The sequence below is a fragment of the Oncorhynchus nerka genome, linkage group LG13 (genome assembly GCF_034236695.1).
Source record: "Oncorhynchus nerka isolate Pitt River linkage group LG13, Oner_Uvic_2.0, whole genome shotgun sequence".
NCBI lineage: Eukaryota > Metazoa > Chordata > Actinopteri > Salmoniformes > Salmonidae > Oncorhynchus > Oncorhynchus nerka.
In genome coordinates, this window is record NC_088408.1 from 93,270,511 (window position 1) to 93,286,639 (window position 16,129).

Genomic DNA, 16,129 nt, shown 5'->3' on the forward strand with positions numbered 1-16,129 from the left:
ATCAATGAGACCAGATTGGAGATGTTGGTTAGAGCTGCCTTGCCCTATAAAAAACACTCACAAAATGTGAGTTTGCTATTCACAAGAAGCATTGCCTGATGTGAACCATGCCTCAAACAAAAGAGATCGCAGAAGACCTAAGATTAAGAATTGTTGACAAAAGTATGTCTAAAAGCCTTAATGTTCATCAGTCCGCAGTAAGACATATTGTCTATAAATGGAGAATGTTCAGCACTGTTGCTACTCTCCCTAGGAGTGACCATCCTGCAAAGATGACTGCAAGAGCACAGCGCCGAAGGATGTTCCACAGCGCTGCTGGCAAAATATTCTGTGGACAGATAAAACTACAGTTGAGTTGTTTGGAAGGAACACAAAACACTATGTGTGGAGAAAAAAAGGCACAGCACAGCACACCAACATCAAAACCTCATCCCAACTGTAAAGTATGGTGGAGGGAGCACCTCAGGGCCTGGACAGCTTGCTGTCATCGACGGAAAAATGAATTCCCAAGTTTATCAAGACATTTTACAGGAGAATGTTAGGCTATCTGTCCACCAATTGAAGCTCAACAGAAGTTGGGTGATGCAACAGGACAACAACCCAAAAACACAAGTAAATCAACAACAAAATGGCTTCATCAGAAGAAAATATGTCTTCTGGAGTGGCCCAGAGTCCTGACCTCAACCCGATTTAGATGCTGTGGCATGACCTCAAGAGAGCAGTTCACACCAGACATCCCAAGAATATTGCTGCCCTGAAACAGTTTTGTAAAGAGGAATGGTCCAAAATTCCAGGTCTGATACGCAACTACAGAAAATGTTTGGTTGAGGTTGCTGCTGCCAAAGAAGGGTCAACCAGTTATTAAATCCAAGGGTTCACATACTTTTCCCACCCTGCACTGTGAATGTTTACACGGTGTGTTCAATAGACATGAAAACGTATAATTGTTTGTGTGTTATTAGTTTAAGCAGACTGTGTTTGTCTATTGTTGTCACCTAGATGAAGATCAGATGAAATTTGATGACTAATTTATGTAGAAATCCAGGAATTTCCAAAGGGTTCATATACTTTTTCTTGACACCGTATATTATGTATTCCAGCTGGTTTAGGTTTAATGTGGAATAATTAAGTCGTCATTACACACACTAGAAGCAGGAATGATACAGGTGGACCATGCTAGAACATCATATGGTCGACCGAACAACCGGTGACTTCAGATAGACAGACCAGTGACTTCAGATACAGACCGGTGACTCCAGATAGACAGACCGGTGACTTCAGATAGACAGACCAGTGACTTCAGATACAGACTGGTGACTTCAGATACAGACCAGTGACTTCAGATACAGACTGGTGACTTCAGATACAGACCGGTGACTCCAGATAGACAGACCAGTGACTCCAGATACAGACCGGTGACTTCAGATACAGACCGGTGACTTCAGATAGACAGACCGGTGACTCCAGATAGACAGACCGGTGACTTCAGATAGACAGACCGGTGACTCCAGATAGACAGACCGGTGACTTCAGATACAGACCGGTGACTTCAGATAGACAGACCGGTGACTTCAGATACAGACCGGTGACTTCAGATAGACAGACCGGTGACTCCAGATAGACAGACCGGTGACTCCAGATACAGACCGGTGACTTCAGATAGACAGACCGGTGACTCCAGATAGACAGACCGGTGACTCCAGATAGACAGACCGGTGACTCCAGATACAGACCGGTGACTCCAGATAGACAGACCGGTGACTCCAGATAGACAGACCGGTGACTCCAGATACAGACCGGTGATTCCAGATAGACAGACCGGTGACTCCAGATAGACAGACCGGTGACTCCAGATACAGACCGGTGACTTCAGATAGACAGACCGGTGACTCCAGATAGACAGACCGGTGACTCCAGATACAGACCGGTGACTTCAGATAGACAGACCGGTGACTCCAGATACAGACCGGTGACTTCAGATAGACAGACCGGTGACTCCAGATAGACAGACCGGTGACTCCAGATACAGACCAGTGACTCCAGATACAGACCGGTGACTCCAGATAGACAGACCGGTGACTCCAGATACAGACCGGTGACTTCAGATACAGACCGGTGACTTCAGATACAGACCGGTGACTCCAGATAGACAGACCGGTGACTCCAGATAGACAGACCGGTGACTCCAGATACAGACCGGTGACTTCAGATAGACAGACCGGTGACTCCAGATAGACAGACCGGTGACTCCAGATACAGACCGGTGACTCCAGATACAGACCAGTGACTTCAGATACAGACCGGTGACTCCAGATAGACAGACCGGTGACTCCAGATAGACAGACCGGTGACTCCAGATACAGACCAGTGACTTCAGATACAGACCGGTGACTCCAGATAGACAGACCGGTGACTCCAGATAGACAGACCGGTGACTCCAGATACAGACCGGTGACTCCAGATACAGACCGGTAACTCCAGATAAGCTGTAGGTAACTCCAGATAGACGATGCTATAACATCACATGGTAGGTTGGTAACTCCAGATAGACCATGCTAGAACATCACATGGTAGGTTGGTAACTCCAGATAGACCATGCTATAACATCATATAGTAGGTTGGTAACTCCAGATAGACCATGCTAGAACATCATATGGTAGGTTGGTAACTCCAGATAGACCATGCTAGAACATCAAATGGTAGGTTGGTAACTCCAGATAGACCATGCTAGAACATCATATGGTAGGTTGGTAACTCCAGATAGACCATGCTATAACATCATATAGTAGGTTGGTAACTCCAGATAGACCATGCTAGAACATCATATAGTAGGTTGGTAACTCCAGATAGGCCATGCTAGAACATCATATGGTAGGTTGGTAACTCCAGATAGGCCATGCTAGAACATCATATGGTAGGTTGGTAACTCCAGATAGGCCATGCTAGAACATCATATGGTAGGTTGGTAACTCCAGATAGACCATGCTAGAACATCATATGGTAGGTTGCTAACTCCAGATAGACCATGCTAGAACATCATATGGTAGGTTGGTAACTCCAGATAGACCATGCTATAACATCATATAGTAGGTTGGTAACTCCAGATAGACCATGCTAGAACATCATATGGTAGGTTGGTAACTCCAGATAGACCATGCTAGAACATCATATGGTAGGTTGGTAACTCCAGATAGACCATGCTATAACATCATATAGTAGGTTGGTAACTCCAGATAGACCATGCTAGAACATCATATGGTAGGTTGGTAACTCCAGATAGACCATGCTAGAACATCATATGGTAGGTTGGTAACTCCAGATAGGCCATGCTAGAACATCATATGGTAGGTTGGTAACTCCAGATAGACCATGCTAGAACATCATATGGTAGGTTGGTAACTCCAGATAGGCCATGCTAGAACATCATATGGTAGGTTGGTAACTCCAGATAGGCCATGCTAGAACATCATATGGTAGGTTGGTAACTCCAGATAGACCATGCTAGAACATCATATGGTAGGTTGGTAACTCCAGATAGGCCATGCTAGAACATCATATGGTTGACCGAACGACTGGTGACTGCAGATAGATAGACTGACCGGTAACTCCAGATAGGCCATGCTAAAACATCATATGGTTGGTATGTAACTCCAGATAGGCCATGCTAGAACATCATATGGTCGACTGTACAGGAACTCTTCTTCAGTATCATGTTAGTTCAATATCATAAAGAGTACAGTAATATTAATAAGGCCAAAATTAGCTTTAGGCATGAGACAGAAAGAGACAGAGATAGAGACAGGAACAGACAGAGACAGAGACAGGAACAGACAGAGATAGAGACAGAAACAAACAGATAGAAACAGACAGAGATAGAGACAGATACAGACAGAGATAGAGACAGATACAGAGATAGAGAGACAGATACAGACAGAGATAGAGACAGATAGAGATGGAGATAGAAACAGAGAGATAGAGAGAGATAGAGACAGATACAGAGATAGAGACAGATACAGAGATAGAGAGAGATAGAGACAGATAGAGAGATAGAGACAGATACAGAGATAGAGACAGATACACAGACAGAGACAGAGATAGAGAGAGATAGAGACAGATACAGAGATAGAGACAGATACAGAGATAGAGACAGATACAGAGAGACAGAGACAGATAGAGAGATAGAGACAGATAGAGAGATAGAGACAGATACAGAGATAGAGAGAGATAGAGAGAGAAAGATAGAGAGATAGAAACAGATAGAGAGATAGAGACAGATACAGAGATAGAGACAGATACAGAGAGACAGAGACAGACACTTGGAACAATCAATGGTTTAAATGGGATGTAGGGAAAGGAAAGGAAAGGAGGGAAAGGGTCAACATTTTGCACACAAGCCACGTTGCGGGGCAATCTAGTGTAGCAACTAGAAATGATGAGTACAGAATGTGTGTCCCCTCCACAAGTCAGTACAGAGGTGTAGCGTCATAATGTGTCCCCTCCACAAGTCAGTACAGAGGTGTAGCGTCATAATGTGTCCACTCCACAAGTCAGTACAGAGGTGTAGCATCATAATGTGTCCCCTCCACAAGTCAGTACAGAGGTGTAGCGTCATAATGTGTCCCCTCCACAACTCAGTACAGAGGTGTAGCGTCATAATGTGTCCCCTCCACAAGTCAGTACAGAGGTGTAGCGTCATAATGTGTCCCCTCCACAACTCAGTACAGAGGTGTAGCGTCATAATGTGTCCCCTCCACAAGTCAGTACAGAGGTGTAGCGTCATAATGTGTCCCCTCCACAAGTCAGTACAGAGGTGTAGCGTCATAATGTGTCCCCTCCACAAGTCAGTACAGAGGTGTAGCGTCATAATGTGTCCCCTCCACAAGTCAGTACAGAGGTGTAGCGTCATAATGTGTCCCCTCCACAAGTCAGTACAGAGGTGTAGCGTCATAATGTGTCCCCTCTACAAGCCGGAAACTGTCCCGTAAAGCAAAGCTGCTGGGCCGTCGGCCATGTTTGTAAACACGAGTCCAGAGAGGGGGTGTCTGAGGCAAGAAGTGACACGGGAGACAGGAAGTGAGGGAGGAGAATGTCTGGGCGAAAGATCAAAAGATCATACACCTTTAAAGAGGTGTAAGCTCCCTGGAATGAACTTCTTGAATCATCTAGACATTATATTATATATATATATTATATTCTAGAATAACTAGGGGCTCTATTCAATCTTTATCGCTAAGGTGTTACACATAGCGCGACATGTTAAGGTAATTTCCTATTGAGCCGACACCTGCAGCTTTTACCGTGAATGCAGTCTTTGCTAATGAGGGAACATTGCCTTTAAAGTTCAATCACACTGTAAAGCTGAATTTCCCCAATAAAGATTGAATAGAGCCCTAGATCTGATTCTAAAGTAGAGCTAAAGGACCTTTCAACAATCCCATTTATCACATCCAGAGCCCTAGATCTGATTCTAAAGTAGAGCTAAAGGACCTTTCAACAATCCCATTTATCACATCCAGAGCCCTAGATCTGATTCTAAAGTAGAGCTAAAGGACCTTTCAACAATCCCATTTATCACATCCAGAGCCCTAGATCTGATTCTAAAGTGGAGCTAAAGGACCTTTCAACAATCCCATTTATCACATCCAGAGCCCTAGATCTGATTCTAAAGTAGAGCTAAAGGACCTTTCAACAATCCCATTTATCACATCCAGAGCCCTAGATCTGATTCTAAAGTAGAGCTAAAGGACCTTTCAACAATCCCATTTATCACATCCAGAGCCCTAGATCTGATTCTAAAGTAGAGCTAAAGGACCTTTCAACAATCCCATTTATCACATCCAGAGCCCTAGATCTGATTCTAAAGTGGAGCTAAAGGACCTTTCAACAATCCCATTTATCATATCCAGAGCCCTAGATCTGATTCTAAAGTAGAGCTAAAGGACCTTTCAACAATCCCATTTATCACATCCAGAGCCCTAGATCTGATTCTAAAGTAGAGCTAAAGGACCTTTCAACAATCCCATTTATCATATCCAGAGCCCTAGATCTGATTCTAAAGTAGAGCTAAAGGACCTTTCAACAATCCCATTTATCACATCCAGAGCCCTAGATCTGATTCTAAAGTAGAGCTAAAGGACCTTTCAACAATCCCATTTATCATATCCAGAGCCCTAGATCTGATTCTAAAGTAGAGCTAAAGGACCTTTCAACAATCCCATTTATCACATCCAGAGCCCTAGATCTGATTCTAAAGTAGAGCTAAAGGACCTTTCAACAATCCCATTTATCACATCCAGAGCCCTAGATCTGATTCTAAAGTAGAGCTAAAGGACCTTTCAACAATCCCATTTATCACATCCAGCCCAATCAATATATAATTACAATGTTAGTGTCATAACGTGATCAGGGTGAGAGGGACAGCCTTACTTCTCATCCTGAAGAAGAGAACAAAGTAGGTATTGTAAATGTATACGGCAGGCCAGACAGATCAATGACAGGGAAGACGTGGTTATAGAGGAGGAGTCATAACACCAGGAATAGTCGTTCCTTTCTATTGTTAATCATCATCATCATCACTTCTGTCATCTGCATTACTTTGTCCTCACACTCACAGCAAGACCATAATCAGAACAATCTGGTCATTACCAGAGTTAAGTCATCAGGGTTGGAGTCAATTCCAATTGAAGACAGTCTATTCAAGAAGTAAATGAAAATTTAGACTTATGTATTGCAAAAACAAAATAATTAATATATTTTCAATAACTTCTCAATAACCTGAAAAGGAGAACCTATTTATTTCAAAAGATTATAAATCTTTGAATTTTAAATGTATACCACTTCCTTAATTGACTGACTCCATTTTGAATTGAACCCCTATAAATCATCAGTTCTCACTATAATATGTTGGTCTCAAAACACTCTAGCCCAGGGATCATCAACTAGCTTCAGGCACAAGCCAATGTCTTCTTGAACGGATGGTCAGGGGGCCGGAACATAATTACAAATCATTTGTAGACTGCAAATTGACCCCAAGAAGCCCAAACAGATATAATATTTGACAAAAACATAATAATTTCAAACCTCGCTTACAATCACATACAGTGCCTGGAAAAGAATTTCACCCCCATTGGTGTTCTAACCATTTTGTTTCATTACAACCTGTAAATTAAATTGATTTTTATTTGGATTTCATGTGATGGACATACAATAGTCGTTGGTGAAATGAAAAGTAAAAAAATTACTTGTTTCAAAACATTATAAAAAATTTAAAATGGAAAAGTGGTGTGTGTATTTGTATTCACCCCCTTTGCTATGAGGCCCCTAAATAAGATCTGGTGCAACCACTTACCTTCAGAAGTCATAATTAGCTAAATAAAGTCCACCTGTGTGCAATCTAAGTGAAACATGATCTGTCACATGATCTCAGTATATATACACCTGTTCTGAAAGGCCCCAGAGTCTGCAACTATTAAGCAAGGGACACTACTAAGCAAGCGGCACCATGAAGACCAAGGAGCTCTCCAAACAGGTCAGGGACAAAGTAGTGGAGAAGTACAGATCAGGGTTGGGTTATAAAAAATATCTGAAACTTTGAACATCCCACGGGGCACCATTAAATCCATTATTAAAAAATGGAAAGAATATGGAACCACAACAAACCTGCCAAGAGAGGGCCGCCCACCAAAACTCACAGACCAGGCAAGGAGGGCATTAATCAGAGAGGCAACAAAGAGACCAAAGATAACCCTGAAGGAGCTGCAAAGCTCCACAGCGGAGACTGGAGTATCTGTCCATAGGACCACTTTAAGCTGTACACTCCACATAGCTGGGCTTAATGGAAGAGTTACCAGAAAAAAAGCCCTTGCTCAAAGACAAAAATAAGCAAACATGTTTGGTGTTCACCAAAAGGCATGTGGGAGACTCCCCAAACATATGGGAGAAGGTACTCTGGTCAGAAGAGACTAAAATTGAGCTGTTTGGCCATCAAGGAAAACTATATGTCTGGCGCAAACCCAACAACTCTCATCACCCCAAGAACACCACAGTGAAGCATGGTGGTGGCAGCATCATGCTGAGGGGAAGTTTTTCATCGGCAGGAACTGGGAAACTGGGAAAAAATTGAAGGAATGATGGATGGTGCTAAATATAGGGAAATTATTGAGGGAAACCTGTTTCAGTCTTCCAGAGATTTGAGACTGGGACGGAGGATCACCTTCCAGCAGGACAATGACCCTAAGCATACTGCTAAAGCAACACTTGAGTGGTTTAAGGGGAAACATTTAAATGTCTTGGAATGGCCTAGTCAAAGCCCAGACCTCAATCCAATTGAGAATCTGTGGTATGACTTAAAGATTGCTGTACACTTGTGGAACCTATCCAACTTGAAGGAGCTGGAGCAGTTTTGCCTTGAAGAATGGGCAGAAATCCCAGTGGCTAGATGTGCCAAGCTTATAGAGACATACCCCAAGAGACATGCAGCTGTAATTGCTGCAAAAGGTGGCTCTACAAAGTATTGACTTTGGAGAGGTGAATAATTATGCACGCTCAGGTTTTCAGTTTTTTTGTCTTATTTCTTTGTATCACCCCCAAAAATATTTTGCATCTTCAAAGTGGTAGGTATATTGTGTAAATCAAATGATTGCAACCCCCCCCCCCAATTTTTTTTTTTAAATTACAGGTGGTAAGGAAACAAAATAGTAAAAATGCCAAGGGGGGTGAAAACTTTCGGAAGCCATTATATCTCTCTATTCTGCGTGGGAATACTTTTAAAATCACTTGGAGCTGATTTGCTGTTGTTTTTACAGCCTTATATGCCCCCTCCCCCCCCAAAAAAATATATATACACAACCAGTCAAAAGAATGTAGCATAATAGTGACGACATCAAAACTATGAAATAGCACATATAGAATCATGTAGTAACCAAACAAGAGTTAAACAAATCAAAATGTATTTGAGATTCTTCAAAGTAGCCACCCTTTGCGTTGATGGCAGCTTTGCACACTCTTAGCATTCTCTCAACCAACTTCATGAGGTAGTCACCTGGAATGCATTTCAATTAACAGGTGTGACTTTGTGGAATTTATTTAGTTTATTTCATTTGAGCCAATCAGTTGTGTTGTGACAAGGTAGGGGTGGTATACAGAAGATAGCCCTATTTGGTAAAAGACCAAGTCCATATTATGGCAAGGACAGCTCAAATAAGCAAAGAGAAATGACAGTCCATCATTACTTTAAGACATGGAGGTCAGTCAATCTGGAACATTTCAAGAACTTTTAAAGTTTCTTCAAGTGCAGTTGCAAAAATCATCAAGCGCTATGATGAAACTGGCTCTTATGAGGACCGCCACAGGAAAGGAAGACCCAGAGAAACCTCTGCTGCAGAGGATAAGTTCATTAAAGTTAACTGCACCTCAGATTTCAGCCCAAATAAATGCTTCACAGAGTTCAAGTAACAGACACATCTCAGACAAGTCTCATCAACTGTTCAGAGGAAACACTACTAAAGGCCACCAATAAGAAGATGAGACTTGCTTGGGCCAAGAAACCAGAGCAATGGACATTAGACCAGTGGAAATCTGTCCTTTGGTCTGAAGAGTCCAAATTTGAGATTTTTTGGTTCCAAACGCCATGAGACGCAGAGTAGGTGAACAGATGATCTCCGCATGTGTAGTTCCCACCGTGAAGCATGGAGGAGGAGGTGTGATGGTGTGGGGGTGCTTTGCTGGTGACACTGTCAGTGATTTATTTAGAATTCAAGGCACACTTAACCAGCATGGTTACCACAGCATTCTGTAGCGATACACCATCCCATCTGGTTTGTGCTTAGTGGGACTATCATTTGTTTTTCAACAGGACAATAACCCAATACACCTTCAGGCTGTGTAAGGGCTATTTGACCAAGAAGGAGCGTGATGGAGTGCTGCATCAGATGACCTGGCCTCCACAATCCCCCGACCTCAACCAAACTGAGATGGTGTTAGAGACGATTTGGACATATTTGTATAAAATACAGAACATACAGAGCTCCATGTACATTTGTGTAAATATATTAAATATTAATGTACATGATGAAATATTAGGTACGTACCTTTATGATTTATATTTACCTGACTGAGATATATTCATTTGTTGTTAGTGTAATTCAGTTTTTGGCCCCGCCTCTTGCCCATTCATTGTACTGTGGTAGGTGTGTTAGGATAAAAACAGGAAGTTGGGCCTTTGGGAGGGGAGAGTCCCTGCTAGACGCGGGAGCGGTATAGTTTTTTGACCATACAGACTTACAAACAGGTCATATTATGTATTTTCCATGTCAAGTAATCTCTGATTTAAGTTGATTGGAGAATCTTTTTTTTTTGTTAGATATAAGAAGAATAAACCTTTTTGTTGCACCATATCCCTGGATCTCATTGAATATTTGGCCGTTTAGAAACCTTGAGTGTGAACTGTATGCGTACGAAACAACCCCGCTTCAGGCTAGGGCAGTGGCTAAGGTAAAGAGGAAAGGACGCCACTACAGATGGTTTGGGATGAGTCGGACCGCAGAGTGAAGGAAAAGCAGCCAACAAGTGCTTAGCATATGTGGGAACTCTTTAAAGACTGTTGGACAAGCATTCCAGGTGAAGCTGGTTGATAGAATGCCAAGAGTATGCAAAGCTGTCATCAAGGCAAAGGGTGGATATTTGAAGAATCTCAAATATATTTAGATTTGTTTAGCACTTTTTTTGGTTACTACATGATCCCATATGTGTTATTTCATAGTGTTGATGTCTTCACTATTATTCTACAATGTAGAAAATAGTAAAAATGAAGAAAAACCCTTGAATGAGTAGGTGTGTCCAAACTTTTGATCGGTAGTGTATATAAATAAATAAAAATGTTGATGTGGAAAACCTGGGTGGCCAAGTAAAATGAACCGCGAGCCGCCAGTTGGGGAGCCCTGCTGTAGCCTATTTAACCCCTTGTAGTCTAGCCCCTTCATGCAGCAGATCACTGATCATTGGTGAATAAAAGTACACCAGAGAACTGGGAGATTATGTTGATTCAAAGTACCTTCAATTCATCACATCTGCCAGATAACAAAATTACATCTAAAAATAAAAGCATAAATTATGTGTTTTTGAAAAAATAAAAAAATAATAGCCCATTTCCTGTACTATGATGAGCATCCTTCAAGTATAAAGATTGAGATCTAAATGCAATGTACTATAATATGTTATGTACTATGAACACAATTACAATATGGTCTCGCATAAATACTGCAGATCAAATTCAAGACTAAATAAAAACAAATTGTGTCTATTAAATAAGACAGTGGAATGTACATTTCTCCATTACAAAATAAAATACAAAATAATATCATTGAACGTTTTAGTTGGTATTGTAACACAGTCTAATCCTAACCCTAACTTCAGTTTGGTGCACAATCTAATCCAATTTTCAGAATAACAAAAATGAAGACGCTTAACTTGGTGCTTCAGTCTGGGGAATCTCTTCTGCTATCTATCCTCTGATTACAAGCATTTCGCTTCACTCGCATTAACATCTGCTAACCATGTGTATGTGACAAATACATTTGATTTGATTTGATTTAGATGGATGTGTTCTGTTTCAGCAGAAACCCTGGTGAACTATCGTACTACATTATTCAGCTACAACCCGTTTTCCCAGGAGGCACAAAGACAGTCCATCACCCCCTGTTGCTCCATCAGACCAGACAAAACCCATCACCCCCTGTTGCTCCATCAGACCAGACAAAACCCATCACTCCCTGTTGCTCCATCAGACCAGACAAAACCCATCACTCCCTGTTGCTCCATCAGACAAGACAAAACCCATCACTCCCTGTTGCTCCATCAGACCAGACAAAACCCATCACCCCCTGTTGCTCCATCAGACCAGACAAAACCCATCACCCCCTGTTGCTCCATCAGACCAGACAAAACCCATCACCCCCTGTTGCTCCATCAGACCAGACAAAACCCATCACCCCCTGTTGCTCCATCAGACCAGACAAAACCCATCACCCCCTGTTGCTCCATCAGACCAGACAAAACCCATCACCCCCTGTTGCTCCATCAGACCAGACAAAACCCATCACCCACTGTTGCTCCATCAGACCAGACAAAACCCATCACCCCCTGTTGCTCCATCAGACCAGACAAAACCCATCACCCCCTGTTGCTCCATCAGACCAGACAAAACCCATCACCCCCTGTTGCTCCATCAGACCAGACAAAACCCATCACCCCCTGTTGCTCCATCAGACCAGACAAAACCCATCACCCCCTGTTGCTCCATCAGACCAGACAAAACCCATCACCCCTGTTGCTCCATCAGACCAGACAAAACCCATCACCCCCTGTTGCTCCATCAGACCAGACAAAACCCATCACCCCCTGTTGCTCCATCAGACCAGACAAAACCCATCACCCACTGTTGCTCCATCAGACCAGACAAAACCCATCACTCCCTGTTGCTCCATCAGACCAGACAAAACCCATCACCCCCTGTTGCTCCATCAGACCAGACAAAACCCATCACCCCCTGTTGCTCCATCAGACCAGACAAAACCCATCACTCCCTGTTGCTCCATCAGACCAGACAAAACCCATCACTCCCTGTTGCTCCATCAGACAAGACAAAACCCATCACTCCCTGTTGCTCCTTCAGACAAGACAAAGCCATATATTATATTCAGAATATACATGGCTTTGGATGGAATACATCACGTAGCACCGGTCAGAGTGCCTGTAAAATCCTTAATGTTGTTAAACTTTTCTGGCATATGGCGGTTTGATGATCCAGTTCTTCCCCTGCTCTTCCCAGGGTGGAAATAAACAGTGCACGTGAGAATGTGAATAGACCAATATCAGCCGTGCACGTGACTGGAGCCGCGCCGAGTCTCCGGGCTTGTAGAACTGGTTTTCCTGGACAACGTGTATGTTTTTGTAAGGGAACATGGATTCCTTTGAAGGTTGTAAATCATTGAGTGGGTGTAGTGCTTCTACATCTACATTGTTTGCTGTTCGGGGTTTTAGGTTGGGTTTCTATACAGCACTTTGAGACATCAGCTGATGTAAGAAGGGCTTTAGAAATACATTAGATTGAATTTGATTGATAGTGTACCTCCTCTGGATGAGATGAGTTCAGACAATAACAGATGTCTGGGCGTAGAGAAGAGAGAAAGCAGCTTGGAATGCTGGATAAATCAGCCCAAATCTCAGCCATAAAAACATACTGGAGACAAAAGAAAGGGAAAAACTAAAGTTGGAAAGTTGGGAACGATTAGTTTTCTTCATCTGTTCTGGTGACCTACCAGAGTCTTTCATCCTCTGCCTCGACTCTCGTTAATGTTAGCTGGAAGGTGTGGAATGTTATGAGGAAGAATATGTGATTGGTTGTTCAGAGTGGTAACACTTGTTAATCAGCAGGTTTCACACTCCTTCTCTTCTTATTTGTGTTGTGGGAGAACACAGAGGTAACCCTAACATATCAGATGAGTGCAGAGAGAGAGAGAGAGAGAGAGAGAGAGAGAGAGAGAGAGAGAGAGAGAGAGAGAGAGAGACAGAGAGACAGAGAGACAGAGAGAGAGAGAGAGAGAGAGAGAGAGAGAGAGAGAGAGAGAGAGACATGGGAGGGGCTTGAACAAGCTGTCTGGTACCTCTACTCTCCACAGCAAAACAATCGGATTGGAGAGTAATCCAGAGCACATGATAGGTCCACTCATAAGGCTATATAAGCTTCATTCTCCAATGGTGAGCTGGGGTTTGGGGAGAGGGGGAGGAATTGCCTCACACACAGAGGGTGCAGTGATGCTGGGGGTCAGGGGTCAGGATAGAGTCAGAAGGTGAGGTCGGTTCTAGATGTAAACGGGTTGCTCCTGGGCAGTTAGCAAGCGGTACATGGCAGCTGGCATCGTCTTCATGTGGATCTGTGGAACAGAGAGAGAAAGAGAGAGAAAGTCAGAGGTGAAGAGTCATGCTGATCATAGTTATGAATCTTAACCCTAACCCAAGCCTCAATCCTAACCCTAAACCCTAGCCTCAATCCTAACCCTAAACACTAGCATCAATCCTAACCCTAAACCCTAGCCTCAAACCCCTAACCTAACCCTAGCCTCACTCCTAACCCTCAACCCTAACCTCAACCCTAACCCTCAACCCTAACCCTCAACCCTAACCCTCAAACTAACCTCAACCCTAACCCTGAACCCTAACCCTCAACTCTAACCCTAACCCTAACCCTCAACTCTAACCCTAGACTCAACCCTAACCCTAACCCTCAACTCTAACCCTAGCCTCAACCCTAACCCTCAACTCTAACCCTAACTCTAAACCTCAACTCTAACCCTACTCTCAACCCTAACCCTCAACCCTAACCTCAACCCTAACCTCAACCCTAACCTCAAATCTAACCCTAGCCTCAACCCTAACCTCAAACCTAGCCTCAACCCTAACCTCAACCCTAGCCTCAACCTTAACCTCAACCCTAACCCTAGTGTCAACACTAGCCTCAACCCTAACCTCAACCCTAACCTCAACCCCAACCCTAGCCCAACAATAGTTGAAGGTCTAGCAGCGAAACTGGAATGCTTTGATAAGCTGAGACAGTAATAACCCATTCATACAAGTCTGGTTTATCTCTGGTAACATATTCTAGGGTTAGAAGCACAGGAGGACATTTGCCCTGTGACCTCACCTCTCCCACGGCGTTGGACAGGATGTGGACAATCTTCTCGTGGGGTGTGGCCACTACGCTCTGGCTGTTGATCTCGATGATGCGGTGGCCAACCCTGACTCCTCCCCTCTCAGCGATGCCCCCTCGCATAAGGCTGCAGATCTGTTAGTGTGGAGGAGAAGGTCCATAAAAGACTATTACATTCAGACGTTCAGACATTCAGCCATTCAGCCATTCAGCCATTCAGCTATTCAGCCATTCAGACATTCAGATATTCAGCCATTCAGCCATTCAGACATTCAGACATTCAGATATTCAGCCATTCAGACATTCAGACATTCAGCCATTCAGAATTTCAGCCAATCAGACATTCAGCTTAAAGGTCCAATGCAGCCGTTTTTAAAAATCTCAATATCAAATCACTTCTGGGTAATAGTTAAGTACCTTACTGTGATTGTTTTCAATTAAAATGGTCAAAAAGAAACCTAAATTGCTTTTTAGCAAAGAGGAATTTCTCAAACAAGAATTTTGCTTGGACTGTCTGGGTGTGGTCAAAGTGTGTGTGTGTGTGTGTGGGGGGGGGCTGTTATTGGCAGATAGGTTTGGAACTCTTTCTTATTGGTCTGTTAACTAATTTACAGTCTGGTAATGTCACCAGGCAGGCCAAAACTCCATCCCACCAAAACAGGCTGAAATTTCAGGCGGTCTTTTCAAACAGCTCTTACTCTAAAAGGGTATTATCATAATTTTCACGTCACATTATTATTCCAACCTCATAGTGTGTAAACATATATAAAACACAGGTAAATCATGTTTTCGACTGCACTGGGCCTTTAAGATAATATGAAAGGCTGGAGCAGAGCTTAAATTGAACTAAAATTCATCTATTCAGTTTCAGCAAAAGCATGAGTCCATCACTTAAAGGGTTGCCACTACAGTACACAGTACACAGTATACAGTACACAGTATACAGTACACAGTATACAGTACACAGTACACAGTACACAGTACACAGTACACAGTACACAGTATACAGTACACAGTACACAGTACACAGTACACAGTATACAGTACACAGTACAGTACACAGTACACAGTACACAGTACACAGTACACAGTATACAGTACACAGTACACAGTACACAGTATACAGTACACAGTATACAGTACACAGTATACACAAACAAACAAAATGTTATGATCTCAAAGCAAACAAAGTCAAGTGCCCAGTAAGTTTGGGGCTCATGACATCACTAGACAACACATGGTCTCCATGGCGATACCCACAATGCCATTCTGTACGCTGAAGCCCAGCTGGTATCTGAGGTCAGGTCGTCTGAGTCCGTGGTTACACAGGACACCTACATGTTCAGCTTGACGAGACTGGTTCTTCAGACCCTGCACAGGAGAGGATACAGTACACACAGACACAGTTCACAGCACAGTATACAG

At 43.1% G+C, this 16,129-nt stretch overlaps 1 protein-coding gene across 1 annotated transcript in view; it reads right to left on the minus strand.

Annotated features, from left to right (window-relative positions):
- Positions 1 to 12,354: 12,354 nt before the first annotated feature.
- LOC115121831 (amyloid-beta A4 precursor protein-binding family A member 1-like) overlaps positions 12,355 to 16,129 on the minus strand; it is an 83,182-nt gene continuing 79,407 nt past the window's right edge. The window contains exons 10-12 of the mRNA XM_065026852.1: positions 15,965 to 16,075; positions 14,699 to 14,839; positions 12,355 to 13,931 (exon numbers count right to left, since the gene is read on the minus strand). Coding sequence (XP_064882924.1) covers positions 13,860 to 13,931; positions 14,699 to 14,839; positions 15,965 to 16,075 — 324 coding nt within the window. The 3' untranslated portion in view covers positions 12,355 to 13,859. The remainder of the gene's footprint in view (positions 13,932 to 14,698; positions 14,840 to 15,964; positions 16,076 to 16,129) is intronic.